The sequence below is a fragment of the Stegostoma tigrinum genome, chromosome 14, assembly GCF_030684315.1.
Source record: "Stegostoma tigrinum isolate sSteTig4 chromosome 14, sSteTig4.hap1, whole genome shotgun sequence".
In the NCBI taxonomy this organism is placed as follows: domain Eukaryota; kingdom Metazoa; phylum Chordata; class Chondrichthyes; order Orectolobiformes; family Stegostomatidae; genus Stegostoma; species Stegostoma tigrinum.
The window spans coordinates 21,526,439-21,553,982 of record NC_081367.1 but is presented as its reverse complement, the minus strand read 5'-3'; the positions used below and the strand labels follow the sequence as shown (position 1 = coordinate 21,553,982).

General features: G+C 39.8%; 1 protein-coding gene across 3 annotated transcripts in view; it reads right to left on the bottom strand.

The window, feature by feature from the left end:
• Positions 1-171: 171 nt before the first annotated feature.
• Positions 172-27,544, bottom strand: part of pik3cb (phosphatidylinositol-4,5-bisphosphate 3-kinase, catalytic subunit beta) — a 178,961-nt gene continuing 151,588 nt past the window's right edge. For all 3 annotated transcript variants that reach the window (XM_048542604.1, XM_048542605.2, XM_048542606.1), the window contains 6 exons: positions 24,157-24,235; positions 18,472-18,639; positions 12,637-12,760; positions 11,239-11,384; positions 9,108-9,240; positions 172-4,257 (listed from right to left, as the gene is read on the bottom strand). In XM_048542604.1, the coding sequence (XP_048398561.1) occupies positions 4,120-4,257; positions 9,108-9,240; positions 11,239-11,384; positions 12,637-12,760; positions 18,472-18,639; positions 24,157-24,235 (788 nt within the window). In that variant the 3' untranslated portion in view covers positions 172-4,119. The remainder of the gene's footprint in view (positions 4,258-9,107; positions 9,241-11,238; positions 11,385-12,636; positions 12,761-18,471; positions 18,640-24,156; positions 24,236-27,544) is intronic.

Genomic DNA, 27,544 nt, shown 5'->3' with positions numbered 1-27,544 from the left:
TTGAATCTAATTGGCTCTGTCTTGAAATCAACATCTCTTCAAAATGACAAAAAATTCATGTGCTGTCACTCAACTTCAAGGTGATGTCAGAGAGGAGAGAGAAAAATGTTAAGACAAATTTTCATTAAAAAATTTATTTAAAAACAAAATATACATTTAACAACCATTTAATCCTGTTCCTTGCAGATTTCCTTCTGAAATGACATGATTTAATATAAACAGGATAAAATTTTGAAACAGTAAACATCAGTACATTCAAAATCTATGGCCAATCTTTAAAAGGCACAGTTCCCTGCATGCCAGTTATTTATCATACAGTTTACTTGTTTATTACAAGGACACAATTTAAATAAATCCAGTTTGCATGATGTTTATTGGAATATTATAGGAGTGTTGCCCAAGCCCTTACGGAGAAAATTTATTTTTAAGTCCTGTAATAATTCTGTACAAATCTACACAACTCAGTAGTAGCAACAAGCATTATTGATTCTTATAAACAATATACAAAAGGCAGAACAGTAGCATTGATAATAAAGCATGGGAATACCAATAGTGAGGTTACTGGCTCAAATCCCAAATCCAACCTCATCTGGCATTACACGCTTTGATAATTCTCCATTAATTACAAGGTGGACCAGTGCACCCCACCCCACTCGCCATGAGCATGGAAAAATACTCAGACGTCCAGTCTGCTATGCCATGTGCAAGTCTGACACTCAAAGCAGCATTGACAGCAGCCATGGAGTAGTCTGCAGCTCAATGTCCCACACTTCTAAGAGGGAGGACAGATGACAATTGATAAAACAGATGGGAAGACAGTAAAATCCACATTGAAAATGCATTTAAACCAAATAAATAACACTTTACACTTAAGGCTTTGCAAAAAGTAGGTCTAGCACACAAAGATAGATCTCCATTAATGGAATAATTCTAATTTTGGCTACAATAGAGGGATTTGGCTGAAAATAGAGGGATAATGAAGAAGCAATGTACCCTACTGACTTTTCAGAATGCTTTTTTTAAAATCAGCTGTATTCCTTTACATTTGAAAATTTACTGCAGTTTTTCCCAGGCCAGTATAATGTTTGTCTATATATACTATTTTGGGTGGATAACTGATTGGAAACAGGCATGCATTTCAAAATATACATTTTAAAAAAGTAAATCAATCTTTATAATTTGGCTTCCTTACTGTTGAAAGTAACTTTCCCAAATAAATAATCAGTTGTTTTAAGCTGAGAACTTCAAGAAACTCCAGTATTACTCAGAATATCTGACAAACATCCAACCTGAACAGTTAACAAAGGCAAGCTGTAAAAAATTCAGGACTACAGTTGGCATATGCCCATGTCAATCTTAAGCATGCAAAAGAGGTATCTTTGCTGACACTAACTATTTGCTAAAGTGCACTAAAGTATTAATATCAAAGCATTTAGGTTAAACTGTGCAAATAAAAATCACTTCACTTTGTTAGGTTTTTAAAAAAAGTCCATCTTACCAGTTTTTTTCATATTTACCATAATGACAATTGGTCGATTTCTTAATGGAGGTTTCTGTTCAGTGAAGAACTCTAATAATATTCCAAAATCTACACAGTGCTTTGAGCACTTACCATGTAATATTCAATACAGTTAAATCCTGATAACACCACATACCCAATGCTTGTAAGGAAGCTTCCTTATTCCAAATTACCTTTAATAAATTTTCAGTTTAAAATTTGAAAGCAAAGGTTGCATTAACTTGTAATACCCATACTGTTAAAACCTGATAGCTCTTCGCCTGAAAAGGCAGAAGAACTGAAGATGGTTCCCTCACTAATGTTTTAGCGCCTGCAACCATGACTGTTTTGTGGCAAAAAATCTTTGTATTGCACAAATTACAAGTAGTTGCCTGCAGTAGCACCAAGGAAGCGAAAATGCAGTACCATTCCATCTAGGCATCAAAACTGCAGTGTTCACTGTTTACTTGTTATATATCTTACCCCTCCATTGAGCAGCACTGTAGATAAAGGCAAATTAAAGCAGCATTAAAATAGCTGAATCAAAAAAAAGTGGCAGGACCCTTAATAAACAGTAGCTGCTGAGGGTCAGAAAAAACCACAGATTGAACCAAGTGATCTCCTTTGTGGTTTGCGTCAGTGGGCAATTTGAATGCAGTGTGCTTTTGGTGTGTCTAAATGGAACTACAGAAGGCCTCCACCACACCAGAAATATTAGTTTCCCAGTATAATTTCACATCAGAATCACCGCAGGACAGCCTGGCATTTACAATTCAAAAATCTGTTTACTAAACAATTTACATTTTGTAAATACCAATATGTTCTCTGTTCATTTAAATGTGGACCTACACCAATGTTGGGTACTCCTCAAAATATTAATTAGCAAACTTGATAACACTGTGACAAAATGAATCTATATCAGATAAGCACATCTGACTACCTAGACAATCCAGGTGTTATGTTTTGAAATATCAGAACTCTGATCTAAGGAACATGCTTACATTAAGATAACGTGAGATCAGAGCAATTCTTTTCCTTACAAGTATCCTCACTGTTGCCTCATGTTGAGGAGACACCATTAATACAAGTTCACACATGACAGAGCAGCTTGCGACATTGGCATCCAACATTCTCACTCTCTTCACCACTGACAATGTAATGGCAGCAATGCGTACAATCCATATAATGCACTTGCATTAACTCTGCAAGCTGCCTTTTGACAGCTCCTTCCAAACATGTGAATTCTATTCTCCAGGACAAAATGCATGACAGCGACAGCACCACCACCACCAAAAAGCCACTAATCGTCCTAACTTGGAATAATCACCATTCCATTGGCATTGCTGGGTCAACATCCTGGAACTCCCTCCCTATTAGCGTCATTTGTCTACCTACAGCAAAAGGACCAGCAGTGGTTCTCTCAGGGTGACTCGGAATGGGCAATAACTGCTGGTCCACCCAGCAATGAGTACATCCCATGAATGATTAAAATAAAGCTACATTCGAGAATGGAACATAAAAGCTGATTTTAATTTATCTTAGTAATCACAATTAAAGTGACAGGAAATAAGTCAAGCCAGCACAACTTTATCATTCCTGGGATAACACAGCCTGAAAAGTGCAGCTAAAGCCCTTTGAATTAATTCCAGATAGGGTCTTAAACTGATGGTGCAAGACTGAAAATATCTCTCTCATCATCTCTACAACATCATCTGAAACACACCACAAAGCATGATTGAAATCACTCAAAATCTAAAGTTGACTTGACATGTTAAAATGCAAATTCACAAATACAGCACTGCTAAGCATTTTCCTTATTCAATGCTAAGATCTCAACAATGGTTGGAGAACAAAAATGGCAATTCCACGCTTATTCACCAGTTGTTTGCAAACCATCCATCAAATGATAAGGAGTCAGGATGAGTAGTGTCATGGGTAGAATAGATGTGTCTTGAGTATCAGTTTATTTTCCTTTCAGACCAACTTTATTACATTGACCTATTGTTCATAACTTTCAGTGAAAACAGAATCATTCTCCTTGGATTTAAAACAACATCTGCAGCAATATGGCACTGATCAAATAGCATCCAAGGAGATTGATACTATTCTCGGTGTTTTACTATGGGATAGACTCATGTCACTAAAATCCAGAATTATATAAATGCTTATTTCATAAAAATAACTAACTATCACCAGCTCCTGTTAACTGGATCCTATCATGACCTTTCAGTCCAGACTAACTGATCTAAAATAAAATCTTCCACTTAAAAGGAATCCAACATAAACAATATGAACATGAACACCCAATAGCAATCACACAGAATCTATGTTGATAGTGTTCAATATTTGGTATCAGTCAGCCTCAACTTCTGGAAAAGTGTACATCTATTCCACTAGTACCATGCCATTAAGAATCTCAAGATGAAGCAACCAGTCGCCTGCAGCGTGCAAAGTCAGCAAGATCCAGCAAATATATACATATTTCATTATGTTATAGTTGTACTAGAGGTTGGAAGGCGTGAAGTCCAACAATTGTAGAATTCTCCTGCAATTTGGTCCAGAGGCAAGCTGTTTCCTCATTTAACTTCCAGCATTTCTTTCAGTGCATTGCTAAAAATTCACTAGGACCATTTGTCTTTGGCCACAATGTGAGCCATCCAGTTCACTTTTGTTGTCCAGCTTTCACGAAGGGCCTCATCAAACTTTTGTCGAAACTGCTTCAATGCTTCGTCATCATTTTTACCTAAAGCAAGAGAGTCCTGGAGCGAAAAGGAGGAAATTTGTAAAAACAGGGCTGCAATCTTACAATGACATATGACACTGGAATTCATAAAATTAGAAGTGTAAAATACACAGAAACCAAAGTTGGGTGCCATGTAAAGTGGAGAAATTCATGGCATCTATGTCTCAATCTGCACCACTTTCTCAAGTGTACTTCAGGCATATACTGGGCTAGGTGCTTTTCTGCCCATTTTGATTCTCTCCTTTTTTCATAGTAGAGATTGAAGCTATATTAGAGTTCTGGAGATTCAAACCACCACCAGTGTGTCACTGCACTATTTGACTGTAATTAAAAAGTTAAGGTCATTCTGTTTCTTCAGCTTTGCATATTCAATGTTATATGTTGGAGGACACAGCAACTTGGAATGAGTATTTGAGGCTTGGTACCAAGAGTATCAATAGGATTGAGTATCCAGGCCATTTGTCACCTTCCACACTGTTGGGGTATGAGCAAACACACAAAATAGGACCAGATGTAGACCATTGTGCCCCTGCCCCACCATTCAATAAGGTCATACCTGATCTTTTTGTGTTTCAACTTCCACATTCTCATCTACCCCAATAACTCTCGATTTCCCTGCCCACCAAGAATTCATCCTACTTTGTCTTTATACTATTCAATGACCTGGCCTCCACCACCATCTGAGGTAGAGTGTTCCAAACCCAGCACACAACTCATGGAGAGGGGGGAAAAAAATCTGTCCTAAAAGGGATGTCTCTTTTTGTTTTTGATAAGAATGTTCTCTGCTCATACAGAAGAGAGGAAACATCCTTTCTAAATCCATCTTGTCAAGCCAATTCAGGATCTCAAGCACTACAATCAAGTCACTCACTGCTCTTGGAAACCCAAATGGAAACAAGCCTGCCCTAACCAATCTACCTTCATTAGGCATTCCTCTCATTCCAAGAATCAATTTAGTAAACTTCCCCTAAATCACTCTAAAGTAGACCAAAACTGCACATAGTATTTGAGACATCTTCATCAATGCCCTGTATAACTAAAGAATAACACCCTTACCTTTTGATCACATGATACACCAGCATACTAACATCTTGTGACCCATATAAATAGAACACCCAAATTCCTTTGCACCTCCAAATTCTGCATTTGTTCTCCATTTAAATGATACTCTGCTTTTACATTGTTCCTACCAAAGTGAACAACTCCACATTCTCCAACAAGAAACTCCATCTACTAGACCAGGCTTTTGCCCACTCACTCAACCTATCTAAATCTCTTTTCAACCTTCTTAAGTCATCTTCACAACATCCTTTCCTACCTACCTTGGTGCCATCTGTGAATTTAGTTGCCTGGCTTTGCACCCCCTCTTCTACAACATCGATGGAAATTGTATAAAGATGAAACCACAGCCCAAACCCCTGAAAGAGCTCTGCTCATCACATCTTATCAATCAGATAAAAACCGGAGTTCGGTTTTCTGCCAGCCAGCCCAGCTTCTATCCAAGCTAGTACATCAACCCTGAGATCATGAGCTTTTATCACCTGCAATAACTTTCTTACGTGGAGCTTTATCAAATACCTCCTTGGAATCCAAGTTCAGTACATCTACACAGACTCCTTTTAATGTATAACCTTTGTTACTCCTTCAAAGAACTCCAACAAATTGGCTATACACATTTCCCTTTAACAATACCATACTGATTCTTTCTAATTACCTTGACTTATTTTTAAAAAGTTCAAATCTATAATCTTTTTAACAATTGATTCTAACACCTTTTCCACAATAGATGTCAAGCTAACCAGATTAAATTCCTGCCTCCCTTCCTTCTTGAATGGAGTAGTTATATTTGCTATCTTCCAGACTGCTTGAAAGTTTCCCGAAATGAGTGAATTTTGGAAAATTAACATCAAAGCATTGACTCCTCAATCGCAACCTCTTTAAGATCCTGGATGAAGTCCAGTTGGTCACAAAGACTTGTCAGGCCACAGTCCCATTGGTTTGCTTTATACCACTCTCTCCCAATCGTAATTTCATAAAACCTCCTGAGGCTATTATCAAAATGTTTTTTTGCATCCTCTATAGTGAAGACAAAGCAAAATATTTGTTTGTTTTATCTACTTCCTCCACATTCTCACTCACTAGAGGACCAACATTCATGTTACTCAATGTCTCCCTTTTTAAATACTCATCGCACTTTTACATTTCTAGCTAGCTTCCTCTCTCACTAATTATCTCAACTCAATTTATCTTTCCGTTCGTTTCTGCTGTTCTTTCTCTTCTGACCAACCAACCGACCTACCAGTCATCTTCCTGCAATGATGTGTTTTTTATACGTTTGATGCTTCTCCTAGCTTTTTGTTTATATTTCCCGTGGATGGTGGCTTTATTTAAAGTAGAAACATTCTTAGGAGCATTTTGAAATATCTCTCCAAATGTCTGCCACTGCATCTCTACTAACTTATCCCCTACCCGAGTATGCCATGCTTCTGAATACTGAAGCCACCTGTGTTTTTGACAGAGCCTTGGGGGTCCCTGTACTTAACCCATATGTGGGTTCCTCAGCTCACCCATGGCATCATGCCTGGTGCAAACTTCCTAGCTTGCTATCCTTTTGGTTCATGAAGCTGCAGGCCCAGTCGGAGGCCAACAGATCTGAATGGTCGCCAAGCCCAGTCAGAGAGGAAGCCTCAACATTAAGAGTTCTCCATTGACTCTAGACAGCTCAACTACTAAATGGGCCTGTATCCAGCAGGACCATTGGACTGGGAGGAGAAATTCTTTGACAGGATTACTTTTAGCTGTTACCTTCCATCCTTATGCGGCATAGAGCCTCTGGTCTGTCACTAATGAGCTGTCATACTCTGCATTTGGCTGGGGGACGGGGGAGGGGGGTGCATTTCAGTGGTGGAAAACTACTAGCCTTGTCAAAAAAATGTCCCTTCAGTAGATGCTAATTGCCTGACTTTCATAGAACAGGCAGCTAAACCAGTTCTCTGCCTGCACCTGGAAATCTTCCCAGAGGAAGGAATGCACTGGATAGCCATTCTGACTCATTCCTCCCATGTTTCTTTTGCCCTACCCCACCCCAACCACCTCAAAATCCATTTCCACAGAGTCAAGAACATTCAACCCATTGTATGGGTCACGTTATTTGTGTGAACTGTTTAAATGATAGAACATTACAAACAGTGATCATGTTCATATTTATGAATTGATCAGGGCTAATTGGAAAAATAATCTAAAATTATGGGCAAGATTGCCTCAAAGATACTATTTGCATATTAATTACCTTTATTCAGGGAACAAAAAAGTGTTAAGAAATGGAGACAAAACTTGACTGCGAACAAATACTTTATACACAAGTACTCAACATATTTTGGTGTACTAGCCAACTTTGACATTAAGCAACACAAACATTTGCATTCTTCAATTAAAGCAAAAAAAAAACTGTTGTTATTTGAATCACCCATTATTAAAATCTGTCATATTACACAACCAGTGGGAATAATATTTTGAGATGACACCAGTGGTGCAAGGGACAGGCAGCATTGCAGCCCTTCACAGAGTCATAGAAATGTACAAGACGGAAACAGACCTTTTAGTCCAACTCGCCCATGCTAACCAGAGTTGGACCAAAGGGTCTGTTCTGTGCTGTACCATGTCATGTATTCAGTCTCAGTTGACCATCCTAAAATACCTTTAATGAGGAGATATCCCCATCTTGGAAAGGTAAAGAAAACAATTACAAACACACAGCAATCTCAGATATCGATAAATCCCCCAATCTTGGTTAGGCCATTTTTGAAATACTGCATTCAATTCTGGTCTCCCTCCTATAGAAATGATGTTGTGAAACCAGAAAGGGTTCAGAAAAGATCTACAAGGATGTTGCCAAGTTTGCAGGGTTTGAGGTGAATAGGCTGGGGTATTTTCCCTGGAGCATCAGAGGCTGAGGAGCGACATTGTGGAAGTTTATTAAATCATGAGGGGCATGGATAGGATGAATAGTCAAGATCTTTTCCCCAGATAGCATAAGTTTAAGGGGAAAGACTTAAAAGGGAACTAAGGGGCAACTTTTTCACACATAGCATGGTGCGTGTATGGAATGAGCTGTTAGAGGAAGTGGAGGAGACTGGTACAATTACAACACTTAGAAGGCATCTGGATGGGTATATCAATGGGAAGGGTTTAGAGGGGTATGCTGGCAAATAAAACTAGATCAACTTAGGATATCTGGCCAGCATGGATGAGTTGGAATGAAGGGTTTCCAAGCTGTATATCTCTATGACTCTATAAATGTGAGTAAGCAATTTAGAAAGTTATTGGCATGCACTTTAACATTGGCAATTTAATTTTTCAATTGATCGGACAGTATTGATCAGAAGGAGGGAAGGATTGGATGAAAAGTAAGGTGCTGGATCATTTTCCTACTGCTGGTCAAAGCAAAGAGAAAGACATCATCTTACTCCAATACTGGAAGCACAGAGAAATGAGTTTGGATAGTTGCAATCACGTGATCCAATTTCCTTTTCCTCATTGCTTTGTGTTTAGTTTTTTTTTGTTTCCTGTGTTACTTTATTGAATAAGCAATATTCAGAATTCATTGTGAGCAAAGGTGTTCAAGTCTGTCTTTTAAAATGCACAGACTGGTTCCCAATGTTTAACAAACTATTTTAAAAGGCCTCAGTTTATGAAAGATTTCTTTGTTTCTTTCTCCACAGATGATGTCAGACATGTTCAGTCTATCCAGCATTCATGCTTGTATTTCAAATTTCAAGGGTCCTTAGTATTTTGCTTTAGCACCACTTTAAAATGCATTTCTGAAATAATTCTAATGGAATACAGACAGCAATAAAATGATTTTACCTTAAGGTATTGGATGTCTTTGATAGAGCTTAGCTCAGGTAGTCCTGCTGTCAACATTAGTGCAAACAGAGTAATGAACAGGTTTCCATTCTTGCGCAGAATCAGGTAAGCTTCTTCACAATATTGACGGAACCTTCCAAAAATAAATAACAGGACAAAATGCACAACTTCTGGATGTAATAAGGAGATAAAAGGACAGCTATGATACACATTTTGTTACATCAAACTCTGAGTGGTTAATTGACTCGTCTGCCAGGTAGAACTTTTGTTATCTAGCAGTAAGGGGAATTAACTTGCCTAAGTCACTAATGAGGTGCTTGGCGTGACTCCTTCTCGTGCTGACTCTGGCGGTAAGGAGAATGAAATTCAAAAGGAGGAAGACTTCAATTTAAAATGAATTTTGGATTTTATTTCAAAATGCTGATTATAGATATTGGTTCTTAAAGAATCCGTTGCTCCAAAATGAAAAGCACTTACAAAATTTATGAAAAGTTTGATGTAAGGTGTGTATATTATATGCATCATTTATTTGGATTTCGGATTTTGTATTCATGGTATCTGGGTTTGTTGTGTCTATGAAAGAATTTAATGATAAAGTTTAAGTATATCAACAGCCTTGGTGATTTATTTGGAAGTGTAAAATGAAAGAGAGATTAATAGAGTTTTGCTTTCATTAGATGAGTTTTTAATGAGTAGACAGAGTAAACAGTTATGATTAAGTTTCAGACAGAAGGGTCCAGAGATTTCTTTTGGCTTAGGGGAAATGTGCTCAACTTCAAGACAACATTTTGGTTTCAAATGTAACACTCCTGTTTAAGAGAGGGGGGCAGAAGACATCAAATTATAGGCAGGTTAGCTGGACCTTGGTTGTTGATAAGATTTTACAGTCGATTGTAAAGGATAGATTGCAGAGTGCTCGGAAATGCGTTGGTGAAAGAGGACATAGTTCAGCACTGCTTCGTCAAAGGGAGGTCATGCCTGATAAATCTGCTAGAATTCTTTGAAGCAGCATGCAACTTAGGTAAAGGAAAGCCAGTGAATATGATCTATTTTGATTTTCAGAAGGCCTTTCTGCTGCAGGGGAGGCTTCTCAATATGATAAGAGTCCGTGATGTCAGGAGCAAAGAATTGCAATGGTTACAGGATTAGCTGACTGGCAGAAGGCAGAGAGTGGGGATAACAAGATCTTTCTCAGCATAGCAGCTGGTGACTAATGGAGTTCTGCATAGGTCAGTGTTGGGACCACAACTATTCTTGTTATTTTACAGATAAAAGAACTGAAGGCACTGTTGCTAATTTGCAGATTGCACAAAGATAGGTAGAAAATTAGATACTGTTGAGGAAGCAGGGAGGCTGCAGAATGACTTGAACAGGCTCAGACAATTGACAGAGAATCAGCAGATGGAATATAATATGGAAAAGTGAGAGGTTATACAGTTAGGTAGGAAGAATCACTTTGGACTGTTTTCTTTTGGGGAGAGGCTTTAGAAATCTGAAGCACAGAGGGACTTGAGAGTCCTAATTCAAGATTCTCTTAATGGCATCATACAGTTTCAGTTGGCAGGAAGGTGGGTAAATGCAATGTTACCATTCATTTTGAGAGGGCTAGAATACAAAAAGCAGGGACGTACTACTGAGACTGTATAAAGCTCTCATCACACTGCATTTGGAATTTTGAGGGGATATTTGGGCTCCACATCTAAGGGAGGATGTGCTAGCTTTGGAGGGAGTCCAAAAGAGTTTATAAGAATGTTACAGGTGATGAATGATTTGTTATAGGAGGAGTGGTTGAGATCTCAGAGTCTGTACTCGGAGTTTAGAAGGATGAGGGGGATCTCGTTGAAACTTAACAGAATTCTGAGAGGCCTGGATAGGGAGGATGTGGGGAGGTTTTTACCACTAGGATTGACTAGGACCTGAGGACACAGCTTCCGAGTCAAGGAATGATCATTTAGAACTAGAAGAAGGAATTTCTTTAGTGAAAGTGTGATGAATCTGTGGAACTCATAACCATAGGATGATGTGCAGGCCACATTGAGTGTCTTTAAAACAGAAATAGATATATTTTTGATTAGAAAGGGGATAAATAGTTATGGAGCTATGAGCAGTTATGACATGACTATTCAATTACCTGCTAAATTTTTCTGTGTTCCCTGTTTTTCCTTGTTGAATGACATGAATGAAGTCGTAGGTAAGAATAAAAGGCACACGCTCTCTCTTAATTCCAAACTTTGACTTGAAATTGCCAAGAATGTGTCCAAAATCAATATGGAAGAGCTTGAAACAGAAAACAATAGGATTATTCCCTTGTAAAAGTTCTCTGCAATCTTTGAAACTGAAGTAACATCAAAAATGATGAGAACTGAAAAGTAGAAAGTTTTTTTTAAAAAACTAGAAAGAGAGAGAGTTGGTAAATACTTCAGTCTTCAATGCATTCACAATTTGCTTGATCAACTGTCATTTCCCTTTTTGTATACAGTTCTGATTTGAAGCGGTTCTGTCACTTAAATGGTTACTGTGGAATCAACGTACACATACAGTGATTTAAAAAAAAGAATAAAATGGTAAAAAAAAAGTTGTGCCCATGGCTGCAGTTCACTGACTTTGAACCTTATCCAATGTTGAGAGAACCATAAAAGCCAGCACTTCAACAACTCTGAGCTCATTTACCATTGAAACCAACATGTCAGCACTGCCACTGATATCCATTTATAATAGAACTGTTGCATCCAGGAGTGATTTTGGACTCTTTTTACAGTAACATTGCCTTATAAACATATTATCACTCTGTCACCGGCATCACTACAAAATTAGACTTGAAACTACACACAGAGATAAATTATTAATGTTCAAAGCTTCAACATCACAACGGCAGACATGAAACGCAAGATGAAGTGCTATGATTATTGGGATTTTGAACTTATGAACAGTACGTTTTACAGATCTGCATGCTTCTCAGAATTTACCTTAAAATTGGTTTCACAAAAGACTAACAAAAGTAGCACTTTTTTGAATCCATCCTAAGTTCCATTAAAATATCTATGCTGTTTTGCTTTTTCTTAACGCCTTGCTTAAATTAACAAATCTATCATTACGCAGGTGGAGGTCAGTAGCTAGATGGTTACCACATGCTTCAGAATAATGGTACCTTTACATTCCCCATTCCACCTGAGGCAAACTAGAAACTAGTTTTCTTGCCCTGCCTTATAGCAAGATCATGGCTTATGCTAAGGGTCATCAACCATCAAATAAGCATAAATGCTACCTGAAGAATAACAACAATAGGGAAGATCAATCAGGTTCAAACAAAGATTGTCTTCCTTCCAGTTTCTCAGTTAACAAGACAGATGTAAAATTTTGACTTGACAGATAGAATGACAGCTGCTAGATTTACATCTTAGCTATAGCTTTACTTGTGTTGAAAAGCTACCTGAAATCAGGAATGAATTCTACAACACTTGCAAAACTTGTTGGAAATCACATGTTGCTGATCTAGTCTGGAGCCACTGCTTAAAGTATCAGATCATACCTGGCCAGTTTCCCGGACCATAATGTTGTCACTATGTCGATCGCCAATCCCCAGCACATAGGTTGCTACACAGTATCCAGCACATGACAGGGTAAATTCCTCAATTGCTCGTTCAAGTGCATCTCTGTGATCAAGCAGAAGATTGATTTTTTTTTAAAATGGAGCAATTGGTTTATTAGAACAATTGGATCTGCATTTATAAAAACAAACATACAGCAGTTTATGTATCTTGGATTCAGAATGAGATCTTAAAATAAGGTCTTTGTATCTGCCATATGTAAAGTTACAGGAACAGAGTAAATTGTAATTGATTTGTAAAGGGGTTCTGCTTTATGCTGTGACCTGTACATACAGATTGTCAGATACCAAACAGAAGAGAGGTTGAAAAATTGTAACGAGGCGAAGAGATTAGAGTCAAACACATTTTTAAAGACAATGTTTGGGAGGTGGTTTTTCTAAAACTAAAAAGTAAGGCAAAGCGATTTTGGGAGACAATATTAGAGGGAGGTGTGTAGTGACTGAAGGATTAGTCTCAATGGGTAGTATATGGGATGCAAGAATTAACAGGAGATGAGCGTTGGTTGGTGCAAGTGAAGACATGTTGTTGGCTCACAGGGGTGATTTTTTAAAAAATTCATTCATGGGACGTGGATGTCACTGACTGGGCAGCATTTATTGCCTGCCTGCAGTTACCATTGAGAAGGTGGCGGTGAGCTGCCTTCTTGAATTGCTGCAGTCCATGTGCTGTAGGTTGACCCACAATGCCATTAGGGAGGGAATTCCAAGATTTTGACCAAGAGATAGTGAATAAACAGTGTTATATTTGCAAATCAGGATGGTGAGTAGCTTGGAGGGGAATTTCCAGGTGGTGATGTTCCCATGTATCTACTACCTTTGTCCTTCTAAATAGAAGTGGTTGTGGATTTGGAAGCAGCTGTCTGATGATCTTTGGTGAATTTCTGCAACGCATCTTGTAGATAGTACACACTGCTGCTACTGAGCATCGATAACGGAGGGAGTGAATACTTGTGGATGTGCCAATCAAGCCGGTTGCTTTGCCCTGGATGACATCAAGCTTCTTGAGTGTTGTTGGGGCTGCACTCATCCAGGCAAGTGGGGAGTATTCCATCACTTGTAGATGGTGAACAGACTTTGGGGAGTCAGAAGGTGAGTTACGTGCCACCATATTCCTTGCCACTGACCTGCTCTTACAGCTACTGTGTTTATGTGGCGAGTTGAGTTGTGTTTGTGATCAATGGTTACCCCAAAGATGTTGATAGTAGGGGGATTCATGATAGTAACACCACTGAATGTCAAGCGACTGTGGTTAGATTGTCTCTTCTTGGAGATAGTCATTGCCTGGCATTTGTGTGATATGCACGTTACTTGCTTGCTATGTCAGCCCAAGCCTGGATACTATCCAGATCTTTTGTAAATAGACTGCATTAGTATCTGAGGAATCGTGAATGAAACTGAAAAGTGCGCAATCATCAGCGAACATCCCCACTTCTTCCCTTATGATGGAGGGAAGGTCATTGATGAAGCAGCTGAAGATGGCTGGACCTAGGTCACTAGCCTGAGGAACTCCTGCAGAGATGTCCTGGAGCTGGACGACTGTCCCAAAGCAGGGAGAGAGGTTCCCCTGACATCTGCAGCAACCTTGAGAGCAGAGGGGAAATCCAGCCAGCCTGGGGAAAGTGTGTCCAAGTGGAGGAGATCGAACTTTTGTAGGCAGTGCAATCCCAGCATGGCTAAGCACTTAAGACAGACGGTAATGTTTAACTTTATATCTTTTTTTTCCTACCTTAAGTTTTTGAACCTCTGTACTTTTACCTAAGATGGCACCGTGTGTGGTGACATTGAAGACTTTTCACTGTACTCCTGTACTTTTGCACCCGAGTATGTAACAATAAAGTCTAAATCTGAAAAATCTTCCCACATACCAGGTATGACTCCAAATCAATGGCGAGTTTGCCTCCTGACACCCATTGATTCCAGTTTTGCTCGGGCTCATTGATGCCACAGTCAGTCAAGTGCAACTGTGATGGCAACGGCAGTCATTCTCGCCTCACCTTTGGAATTCAGCTTGTTTTCCTTTCATCTAAAGCTGTACTGAGATCAGGAGCTAAGTGCCTATGGCAAAACCCAAACTGAATATCACTGAGCAGGTGCTGCTTGACAGCACCTTCCATCACATTACAGCTGACTGAGAGTAGACTGACGGGGTGGTAATTGGCAGGACGGGTTTTGCCTTGCATGTGTGTACAGGACATACCAGGGCAATTTTCCAAATTGTTGGATAGATGCCTGGGTTGTAGTGTTGTAAATGTACTGGATGAATGGGGCGGGAGGGGGGGGGGGGGTTGCAAGCAAGTTCTGAAGGACAAATCTTCAGTAGTACTGCCAGAATGTTGTCAGGGCTCATAGCCTTTGAAGTTATGGAACTGGAAATTTGGAGACTGTAAATTCAATTCCCACCATGGAATTCAAGAAATCTGTAATTTATCATGTGTTCCTGTCACAGTTGCTGAATCACTTCCTCCATAATTGTTTATGAATCATTTTTCTGGAAGCAGGATGGCAGTGGGAGGTGGGAAGGGGCTGCCCGGTTATCCATCTGAATGTGGCAGGTAGATGCCAACATCTCATTAAGAGTTATTTAAGTCCAATTCTGGAGACCAACTGGTATTTTCCAGGCAGCCTCCAGTATTTTTTTAAAAACAGGTAGCAGGCACCAATTTAGGTGCCTGACGTTACCCTCTGGGAGTTGGGCATGGATCTGGCACTCTAGGCTGGACAGGAAGCTCTCCCTGCTAGCTTTGGTGCCAGCACAGTCACAGGTTGCTCCTTACAGTGGTTTGCCCTGATGCTCCCTCATTTTGAAGACTCTGACAAGTAGATCAGCGCGGGTACCTGATGGGGACATTTCGCGGAATACCTGTTCTGGTCGTCCTTCATCTGCTTCTTCAGCACAATGCCTCTGCATTCTCTAATAGCCACCATTCTCCTTGACACTTCATCCACAAAAGTCCATTTCAGTAAATCACCAGCTTCATCACAGCGTGTCTATTCCGAGGCTAACTCTGACATCACCTTAGGCCTTCCACCCCGTACTGCAGAGCTCAGGGACACTTACAACTTGCATACTTTTGAGAGGTTGGATTGCCACATGGATGGCCACACATGTATCTACACAGGATGCTTTTGCATTAACGTGGACACGTTTAACTCTCGGCTCTTAGTTTGCTTTCATAATGCTCACTAATGTTTATGTTGAGTTACAGGGTTCCAGCCTCTGTGCAAATAAAGCAATGTGGCCCTCAAAGTTTTGAGCACCCAATTACAAGACTGTCAGCTTGTGCAGCTTTGCTTTTCCTTTTGTGTGGAAAAAATGAGCAATCAGCTTGTTATATGGGGAGCATCGAGGACTACATCTTTCATTCAGACAGAAGGTGGACAGACCACTGTTGACACCATGCTCCATCATTGTCGCAGTTGCAGTACATGCCAGCAGCTTAAGCTCCGAATACGTTGCGTGTGTTTCAAAGTAAATGTGAATTTCAAAAAGGAGAAACAAATGCATGATGGGATGAGGAGGACTGACAGCCAGGCAGAGGACGTTGCCATCAGCAGTCAAGGAGCTCATCTGATTGTGCTCCAGAGGTTGACCCACACTGAGTCAATGCAAGTGATCAAGTGATGTGCAAGCAGTTTGAAGCTGTTCAGGTGCTGGTGGGTGATCACTAGTGGGGTGGGGGGGGAAGCAGGAGCTCCTCAAATGAGTGAAGGCCAACAAAAAAATGTGCGATGGAAGTGCAAGAGCAGCTGTTGGCAGTGCAGGGGTAGGAAAAGGTGGTGGGGTCTCCCCATTGAGTCAGTAGGAAGCACAGAAGGCAGGCAGGGTTAGTGGTTTAGAAGGATGAGGTGGGTGAAAGCCCTTGAGTGAACATGATGCATATAACACTAAGGGTGTTGTCCTTCATCCTTGGTGAGGTACACATGCAGTGGCAGAGTGAGACGAGTGCTGGCCTTTGAATGTGAGGCAGGTTGACCCATTGCAGTAATTTCTGTCCAGACTTGCCTAGTTTGTTGGTGTGGTCTCCGCTGGGAAAGGGACAGGCCCCTGTTCTCCACCATCCCCTGCAAATCCCTCACCTCGAAATATGGAAGCAGCTTTCCTTCCTTTCTTCCAAGACCCTTCTAAGGTTCAGTACCCACAGTCGGAGAGGAAATGCCTGGCCCTCAGCACTTTCAACTTGCTCACAAGATGATTCAAGGAACACACCCAGCAGTTTGGCTACATAGTTAATGAGGTGAAAAGTGGAAGTTCACATGGGAAAATGTGTCTGGGCAATGGTGGATTTGATACTACACTGCAATGGGGAAAAAAGAAACAACCCACACCTTTAGAGAGGACGTGCTCCTGCTTGAACAGTCTCTTCGGGACCTTATTTAATTTAAATTTAAATTGTAAGCCACCATTCACCACATGAAGCATGAACAGACTCATTACGCACTACCCTGAATTCTTCCAATGATTCAGTGATTTTTCTCAGATGTACAGATGGAACCTTTAGAACTCTAGCCAAGCACCCAAGCCATCCCAAACTTCAGATCATCCAAAAAGTATTTTAATTTTGTTTTAAAAACAACAGCTTTCCCTGGACAAGAGCTCATATTGTATATCCCTGTGTGAAGGGCTCAACGTCAAGCATTTTTTTTCCTTGTTGCTTTGCGTGCATTTACCACACAGCCAGATGCACTTTTGTTTCTAATAAAAACTAGAGTGACAGAACAATCCTGCCATTATTTATTTAATGATACAGAGTTTGGAACAACATATTGTAAAGGAAAAATATTGTGCAGGATTCCCTGAACTTCTGCCACCTCAGTTCAGGTCTACGCACTGCTGTGTTTGCAAATTGACTTAGATTTAGGTTTTATTGTCAAGTGTGCTCAAATACAGGGTACAAGAGTATCGTGAAAAGTGGACAATGTCACTACGCACAGCGCTATCTTAGATGCAACTTACCTGGGTAGAAAAGTTTAATTACAGAAGTAGAAAAACAAAGAAATAAGTTTAAGATGTTAAGCACTACAGTTGATGGAGTATAAAATTAGGCAAATAAGGAAATAAAATTGAAAAGTCAAACATTACAGTGCTTTCTTAAGCTGTGGGCCTGCAGACCCCTCAAGAGGGCTCACTCTCCCCTGCACTAGGGACACTTCACACGCTGGTCTAAGACCTACCTTTTCTCATCAGCAGCCTTTGACACATAAGCAACACCCCACTCTGTCCTTATCTCCTTATCCTCCCAAAGGTGATGCATGCTACAGTCAGAGTTCTCTTAGCACAGAGACTACAAACTCTGAGGCAGGAGTTCCAGTTGAGGGCAGAAATATCAATTCCATGGGGCAGCCAGATCATACCCTTATAAAGAATTAGTACAGGGAAGAGGAATAGTCTTATCTCCCAGAAAATAGTTCTTCATCTGTAGCATTCTCTTCGCCAGAGAAGCGGTCACTGTATATATTCAATGTTGAGTTAAACAGATTTTATCTAGACGAAGCGGGTCAGAGGTTATGTGGGACAATCGGGAATGAATGTTAAGGTCACAATAGATTAGCCATGGTCTTACTGAATGGTGGAGTAGCTCAAGGAGGCCAAATGGCCTATTCCTGGTTCTATTACCTGAATGAAACGTTCCAGTGGGGCGAGGGAGGGAAAGAAGGAAATAACTTAGCATAATAGAGAGAAAAAGATGCAACTTCATAGGAGTTTCTCTTATGTCTCCTTATCATATGTCTGAAGACCAAGTAAAAACAAAAACTCACGCAGAATTCTTTTCCTTGAGCCAGTTTAGCAAAGCATCTTTGTTGAAGGCAGCAGTAGCAGCAACATTACTATTAGTTAGCTGGATATTGGCTATAGTTTCTGCAGCAGACACCACCTGAATTACACCAGATTTATCTCCTGTTGCAAGGCAGCCATAAGGCACAACTCTGTAAAAGAAACAATAGAAAGTTTTACATCAAGAATAAAGAGAAAGCAATTTGCGTATATTGCAGCCATAACGTGGTTTCCACAACACAATAATGTTAACACGCCACGAAATATTGGAGTGATGCCTGACTTGCACTGCTTCAGTCTGACAGTATAACAGTAGTTTAACTATTTCCAATCAGGTAAATTCAAACAGTGGGAACGGTGGAGGGAGTTTTGCTGCTGCATACAACATTAGGGCAGTCACTTGCTTAATTCTCATGCTTTCTATGCTGCATTTATCTCCAGTGAAGCAGCAATAACAATTTATATTTATATAGTGCCTCTGACATAGTGGTACATCCTAAAATACTTCACAGGGACACTATAAACCAAAGCATGACACCTGGCCTCTTAAGGAGAAATTAGGTTAGATGTACCATAAGCGTTACCAAAGATGTAGTTTTTAAGAAGTGCTATGAAGGCAGAACAGGAGGTGGAGAGGCGATCGTCCATGAGTTTGTGCCTCCTGATCTTAGTCATCTTATCAAGCTGTATATGGCGCAGAGATCTCCAAATTCCTCGAGCCCTGTCTCTCTGAAAAATCTCCGAATTCAATTGCCTTCATGGTTACGCTTTCAATTGCCTCAGCCCCAAACTCTGGAATTCCCTTCCTAAACCTCTCCATTAAGATGATCCTCAAAACTTAGCTTCTTAACCAAGGTTTTGGACACCTATTCTTAATATCTCCAGATTTGTTTGATAATGATTTGCTAAATTAACAATACCATGTAAAATGCAACTGCTGATGTTAATAATCTGAGATTTTAAGTAGGCTACTTTTGCTTTTATTTCCCCACTGTTTAAAGGATCAGCTCCTATAGGCTTCCACACAGAAAACTGCTACATTTATAGAAACATTTGTCTTTTTTTTTGCCACTTCCATTTTATCCCTAACCTTCTTGAATCCTGCTTGGAACAAACCTGGGACCTTTGTAGTCTGCAACTACCATTGAAAAACATGGCATTCATTAGGGAAAACACTTAAATAGCTTCATTCACGACAGATTGGTTTATGCAGTATATTTGTATGAAATATGCAAAAGGATGCAGGCTTTGGTAAGACCAGACTAACATGTTTGTTGTCTTTAGTATGTGGTAAGGTGACAGTGATGTATCTACTTGAACTACTGCTCCACGTGATGCAAGTGCCTCTATGAGATTGTTGGGTATGGAGTTCCTGGTTATTGAGCCAGTGATAATTTGTGTCCAGGTCAGGATGATGCACAGCTTGGAAACCACATATTTTCACTGATTATTATTGTTAGATGCCCCCCTGGAAACATACAGCAGTTGGGTTTTGCTGTGCAGTGGGGAGATGTCAGTTCAGTTGAAACAGAGATATTTTTGTAAGCCAAGCAATGTGATGAAACAGTACTCTGTTTATGGTATAAAGCTCATGCTTTGTATTACTGAGTCCTTTTCTACTCCTAGTTTGCTTCCTTACTATGGCTTACTGCTGAGGCAACAATTCTGATGGAAAAACCATCAAGCGAGAAGAAGAAATCTAGTTCTTCCTTTCAGGAATCCTGCCAAATTCAGAAATTTGGCACATTTCTACAGTTGCAATAATTCAAAACAACAACAGATGGCGCTGCATACTATCCATATGCTCATGTAGAATCGAAACAGCCGCCAAGTTGGAGTCTTAGAAAATGTAATTGTGCCAAGGAAATTTGCAAATTCCAGATTTGGAGAAGATTATCTAATTTATTTTCCTGGATATATTGGCACATTGGGAAGCCACAAAATGCTGCTAAAGTTCAGAGCAAAATATGGCGAATAATTAAAAACTTAAGAATTGATATACATTCAGCTGCTAGTTCTTTGGCAAAGAAATGAAACAATTACTACTGCCTCTACCTAAGACTGACCAACAGCAATATGTTTTAGAATCAGAGGGAGTGTCAAACTTAATCTAATTAACACATCATAATGTGTGTTACAGGTCTCATATTACACACCAGTCTTTTAAAATGTTGCTGAAAAGCGATGTTGTTTATTCATTCACATGATATGGGAGTTATTGGCTAGACCAGCACTTATTGCCAACAGGGTAGTTAGGAGTCCATCACATTGCTGTGGGTGTGGAGTCACATTTAGGCCAGGCTAAGTAAGGATGGCAGGTTTCCTTCCCTACAGGAACTGACTAAACCTGATGGGTTTTTATGACAATAGTTTCATGGTCATCACTAGATTCTTAATTACAGATTTGTTCAATTCAAATTCCACCATCTGCTATGGCAGGATTCAAACCCATTACCCGGGACTCTGAATTAATCATCTAGCAGCAATACCTCTAGATCCTAGTAGAAAGATTGTATTATTTTCTTCAAATTGGACAATATACAAATGGAAAACTTGCAGTGTGGATGAAAAAGGGAAATAAAAAGAACTGGAGATTGATTTTCTCTTTGTCTCTTGCCTTCCATATCGGACCAATTTAGGAAGAGGTCATGCGGTTCTGAGGGAGGTGGCTGAGGAAATAGCGGAGGCTTTCAAAAGTCACTGGAGTCTGGGAAAGTCCCAGATGATTGGAAAATTGCTCTTGTAACCCCCTTGTTTAAGAAAGGACCAAGGCAAAAGATGGAAAATTATAGGCCGATTAGCCTAACCTCAGTTGTTGGTAAAATTCTACAATCCATTGTTAAGGATGAGATTTCTAAATTCTTGGAACTGCAGGGCTGGATTAGAACAAGTCAGCATGGATTTAGTAAGGGGAGGTCGTGCCTGACAAACCTGTTAGAATTCTTTGAAGAGGTAACAAGTAGGTTAGACCAGGGAAACCCAGTGGATGTTATCTATCTAGACTTCCAAAAGGCCTTTGATAAGGTGTCTCACGGGAGGCTGTTGAGTAAGGTGAGGGCCCATGGTGTTCGAGGTGAGCTACTGGCTCGGATTGAGGATTGGCTGTCTGATAGAAGGCAGAGAGTTGGGATAAGAGGCTCTCTTTCAGAATGGCAACGGGTGACGAGTGGTGTTCCGCAGGGTTCAGTGTTGGGGCTGCAGCTGGTCTCCTTACGTATTAATGATCTGGATGAAGGGACTGGGGCATTCTGGTGAAGTTTGCCAATGATACTAAGATAGGTGGACAGGCAGGTAGTACTGAGGAGGTGGGGAGCCTGCAGAAAGACTTAGACAGTTTAGGAGAGTGGTCCAGGAAATGGCTGATGAAATTCAACATGAGCAAATGCGAGGTTTTGCACTTTGGAAAAAAGAATACAAGCACGGACTATTTTCTAAACGGTGAGAAAATTTGTAAAGCTGAAGTACAAAGGGATCTGGGAGTGTTGGTCCAGGATTCTCTAAAAGTTAACTTGCAATTAGAGTCTGTGATTAAGAAAGCGAATGTAATGTTGTTGTTTATCTCAAGAGGGTTGGAATATAAAAGCAGTGATGTGCTTCTGAGACTTTATAAAAGCTCTAATTAGGCCCCATTTAGAATACTGTGTCCAATTTTGGGCCCCACACGTCAGGAAGGACATACTAGCCCTAGAGCGTGTTCAGTGGCGATTGACACGGATGATCCCAGGAATGGTAGGTTTAATGCATGATGAATGGCTAAGGATCCTGGGATTGTATTCATTAGAGTTTAGAAAGTTGAGGGGAGATCTAATAGAAACTTGCAAGATAACGTATGGCTTAGAAAGGGTGGACGCTGGGAAGTTGTTTCCGTTAGGCGGGGAGACTAGGACCTGTGGGCACAGCCTTAGAATTAGAGGGGATAAATTTAAAACGGAAATGAGGAGACATTTCTTCAGCCAGAGAGTGGTGGGCCTGTGGAATTCATTGCCATGGAGTGCAGTGGAGACCAGGACGTTAGATGCCTTCAAGGCAGAGATCAATAAACTCTTGATCTCACAAGGAATCATGGGCTACGGGGAGAGTGCAGGGAAGTGGAGTTGAAATGCCCATCAGCCATGATTTAAATGGCGGAGTGGGCTGAATGGCCTTACTTCCACTCCTATGTCTTATGGTCTTATGCATTTTCTTGAGATTCCCTACTGGGATTTAAGTTATAACAGGACTATTGTCAAACTCTAAGAATGAGCAGAACAATAATTTAAGTAGTTTAGGTTACCTACAGTGTGGAAACAGGTCCTTCGGCCCAACAAGTCCACACTGTCCCTTGGAGCATCCCACCCAGACCCATCCCCCTGTAACCCACACACCCCTGAACACTACGGGCAATTTAGCATGGCCAATCCACCTAGCCTGCACGTCTTTGGACTGTGGGAGGAAACCGGAGCACCCGCAGGAAACCCACGCAGACACGGGGAGAATGTGCAAACTCCGCACAAACAGTTACCCGAGGCTGGAATCGTTATCAAAGATAATGAATAAATAGCTGTAACACCTTTTAATTTAGAAATAAGAACATTTTTGTAGGGGGAGAGGGATGATGGGGTGGGGAAAAGAAAAACATTTCAGATCAATTGAATGAAAATGTTCACTACGATGAAACAGGGAATCACTCCCCATCTTATCACAGTGTGACAACCGCACGCCAAGTGCACATGGAGTTCAGAGGGTGAGTTGGCACCTTTCCATGGCATTTCAAACTACCCTACTTACAGCTCCACTGGGCACACCTCCAACTGCTTCCCCTCTGAAAGCAAGCTGTGATGAAAGGATTTTCAGCCTTAGAGGTCAATAGGGTCAATGTAAAGGGAAAAAAACATCCTGGTCAGAAAAGCATTTTGACAGGAGTCAAGTTGAGGACATGTCCTCAGGGTGCAGTCCATCTCATCCTGGTCTTTTTTTTTTAATCAACAAACTGACTGCTGAATTTTTATAAAAATAATGATAGAAACTACAGGCAATTTTTGGCAATAAAATGTCTTTTTCCTTCCTTTAACTGTATTTTAAAATGATTTACTGACGTTTCCCTTTGCAGTGATATGTTGTGCCCAGACATACTATTTGTGACATTTATAACAATTTGTTTCTTGAATGAAACAAGCACAATTTTTCATGTTTTTTTTGAAAAGCTATTCTTCTGACTGCATTATTGGCTACAAAAAAAATGAACTTGAATCTGTCTCGGTCTCATATAATGGGTAATCATCCAACTATCAAAAAATAACAGAACAACCATTAGGCTATTTGACCACCAAAGAGCAAGTTAGATTGACAAAATACTCAGGATTGCTTTGTTGTGTGGAAGGATTAAATTCTTCAAATATGCATTACAGTATACTTGCGTTAAAATCTTCTTCAGGAAAAAGCATGCTCCAACTTTAGTGAGCACATCAAAGTTAAGGCTAGGCTCTCACATAATGAACCCATATGCACTCTGAGCTAACAGTGCCTTAAGGCCTAATCTGTCTCCTTTTTCCGCTCGGTTTTCCTTTAAATGTGCTTCAAATTTTCAGATGGAATAACTGGAAACGTTCATCCACACATCGCCACAGTCTAGTTTGTAAAGTTAAGCCGGTTGAAAGGCATTCGAAGGAAGTGAACTGTGGGAGGCCTACCTGAGGTCTAAGCCTGCCTCCTTCCACAGCATGTCCATCAAGTGGAGAATCTGCAGAGCCAGCATGTCCTGTCGCAGATCTGAATGGAAGAAAGCAGTGTAGATGTGGGGATTATTTCAGAGTTATGTGACAAATCTCTGCCTATTATGTCATTAAGCTTAAGAGATCACAATGAGGTGCAGATTTTTTAGATTCCATTTGTTTTTGTGGTACACTATTCTAATGAAGTGCAAGTTGTCTCATTCATAAACAAGTTTCCTCACATGCACCACTGCTTCCCATTATTGTCTCTCAACATGCTCTAATAATAATATTGTTGCAGAGCAATATCAGTCTATACATTAGATGATAATGAACCCACAATGCCTGAGTAATTCATTGGTGTGATATATTCTCATTAACTTCTAAAAGAGAAAAATGACATGCACTATTCCAGCGAATGTAATTTTTTAAAAATATATTTTATGTTATCTAATAATAAGCAATAGAAACATTTCATGATTGAAACTAAGTTCTGAAGTCTAACGGATAAATTTTGAGACAAAACTAATTTAAGAAAATACAGAAAGCAGCATGCATTTCAGAGCTACCATTCTTTCTCAAGGAATTGATATTCCAAGACTTAAACTTAATTCTTGAATCAGTGAAGAAATGCACCTAAACAAAACTTTATAACTATTCATCACTCAAATTGAGTGGAGGGAAATGAGAGATGTGTCTTGAAAACACTAGAGCTTTTCGGTCATTTAAAATATTTGTTACACGTAGATCAATAAGTTCAGGTGATGCAAAATTCACTTTTGCTACAGATCCAATGTGAGCTAGCTCCCCAAATTAAATACTGTAGTGTTGTAGATATATTGGTAAAATAAAAACATCATTTTCCTCCTCTACCATTCAATAGTCAACATTCTTGTATAATTTTCTACCAGCAGAGCTGTTATATCACTGCAATTGCTAATTACTTTTATGTCACTTTTGTACTTAAATCACTCACAACCCTACAGATTAAAATATGACAGAAATCCTACATTATTAAGAAAAAGACAAGTAGGTACGTTGAAGAAGGGTCACTGAACTCAAAAATGTTACCTCTGCTTTCTCTCCACAGATGCTGCCTGACCTGCTGAGTTTCTCTAGCAATTTCTGTTTTCGGTCAGATCTTCAGCATCTGCAGTTCTTTGTATTATTATAATGAGTAGGTGGATTAGCAGATTCATTACGACCATTTTTTAGGATCAGCCACTATAATTGACATGCAAATTGGAGAAGACTGCAGAGAAAGGGAAGGGTTACTCTCAGCAGTGTTGATGTGTCCTTTAGGTTGTTTGTGAAGTTTCTCTAACTGTTTGCATACATTTGTAGCTTTAGATCACACTGGATAATGATCAAGTATCCACCTGTGGTAGCCACTTACTGGATGTGTTTTACAGCTGCTCGACACCATGAGGTTTGAAATTAAAATGCAATGCCAGTTTTAAAGTATTTTTATTAGCCAATTGCTTCCTTGCTATGTTTGTAGTATTCTCCATTATGGAGTTACATCTTACCTAATTCCACTGCTGCACAGCCCAAATAAATATAATAGCAATATCAACATTTAAAATGCTGTTCCATCAAATATCTGTGACATTATAACCCTAGCAATTTCTGCATTTTTACTTCTTCATTCCCAAGAAATGATAGTAAATGCGTTCCATGTTTTATTTGCTGTGACAGTCCAGTCCAGTGGAGTTTGATTGCATAAGTCTTCAACGGCTACTCTTCTGGACCACTTCTGTGAGAGACAATGCTAATACAATATGGCACATTTCACCCTTCCTTGTGCCTCTCCCTTCTTTCAGCTTCTTGTTTCAAAATTCTCTTTTCACTGTTGCTTGAGGGCTGGTATGTAGGGAGTGGTTTGAACCATTTAAACAAGTCAGTCCTCGAGTCATTTAATTCAATCAAAATTCTGATTTCTGGGCAGAAAACATGTCTTTTCACCCAGCGAAAGGGAAGATGTTTCTCAGTCTTCACTAAACATCTTCCAAGCTGAATCAGAAACACTGGTTCAGTCAGTGGGCAGGCTTTCTTAAAAGGGCTGTTTTTCTCTTTGGGGAGGGGATGGAGTGGCAAAGAGGGTGCAAAAGTTTCTTAGTTAGCTTTGTGGCTATTTCTCTTTTTAATTGACAGCAAACACGTTGAGATCAACCTCAAAATTTTTAAAGTAGTAATCAAACCCAGAATCTGCAGACAAACTAGCTGATTTGTTGTCTCTTTTCAAGGCTACCACTTCTCCAATCCTGTCCCCACAAGCTGACAGAAGCATAAGGATATTCTTATTCAGAAAGTTGAATTGTTTTTTGCTAAATGTTTGGTGGAGCTGCATTCCAGTTTTAAAATGATTAATAAGCAATACCCACATTATCTAACAAAAGAAAAATACATACACATGGAATTAGTTAAAATATATATTCAGTAGAACTGCTACAGTTCTAAACATGTATGAGAGAATGAAAGAGAGAACCGGTTAACTTAGTGCACTGACAGGAGTCATTCACATCCTGCAGTCTTTTACTAGTTTAATGTTGCAATTAAAAACAGCAATGCAAGTTGTTGAGACGCTGCTGATCAGATGAGTTTTCTTGAAGTCTCCTGAGACTGCACTGAAGCAGCAAATTAATCTATTTTATGATTCTTGGTGGGCTGAGTGATTAGCCTCTTGGACCAGGAAAAATTGAATTCCTCACTGCTGGTCTGTACAAAGTCATTGAGGGAGTGGCACGACTTTCAGAAAAGAAGTCAGAAACTATGACTTGCAAGTTTGCACATGTACCATTGATTGACTTACTATTTGGAATCCACCCATTAATATAAAATTGGCTGAATCCCAAGTATTAGTGTGTTTCTGAAATAACGAAGTGTCGAGCTGGATGAACGCAGCAGGCCAAGCAACATCAGAGGATTAGGAGAGCTGACATTTCAGGTCTGACCCTTCTTCAGAAATAAAAAGCGTGTTTCTGAAGTTGTTTTGCAATGTAAATTTATCATCAGAGTTACCTAACAATTTAAAATAACTTGTTTCAACACTTATGGATTTGGCTCAAAATTGGAAGAAGTCTCACATTGGTTGAGCAATCTTTGATATTAGTTGATAAGAGGGCCTTGAAACTATTGTACAGTTATTTATTGTGATTTAATTCTGCTACTGGCACATTCCAGCCGCATGATCCATTTTGTGCATGTATGCAATGTACACTTGCCCACAACCTTCAGTTTATATTGACATTCTACATGTGAAACCTTCTTTTCCTCTTGTGGTATACTTGCAACCACAACTTAAAGAAAATCAGAAGCGAGATTGATAAATTGCAAAGAGGGTGACAGCTTTTGACAACAGCTTGAA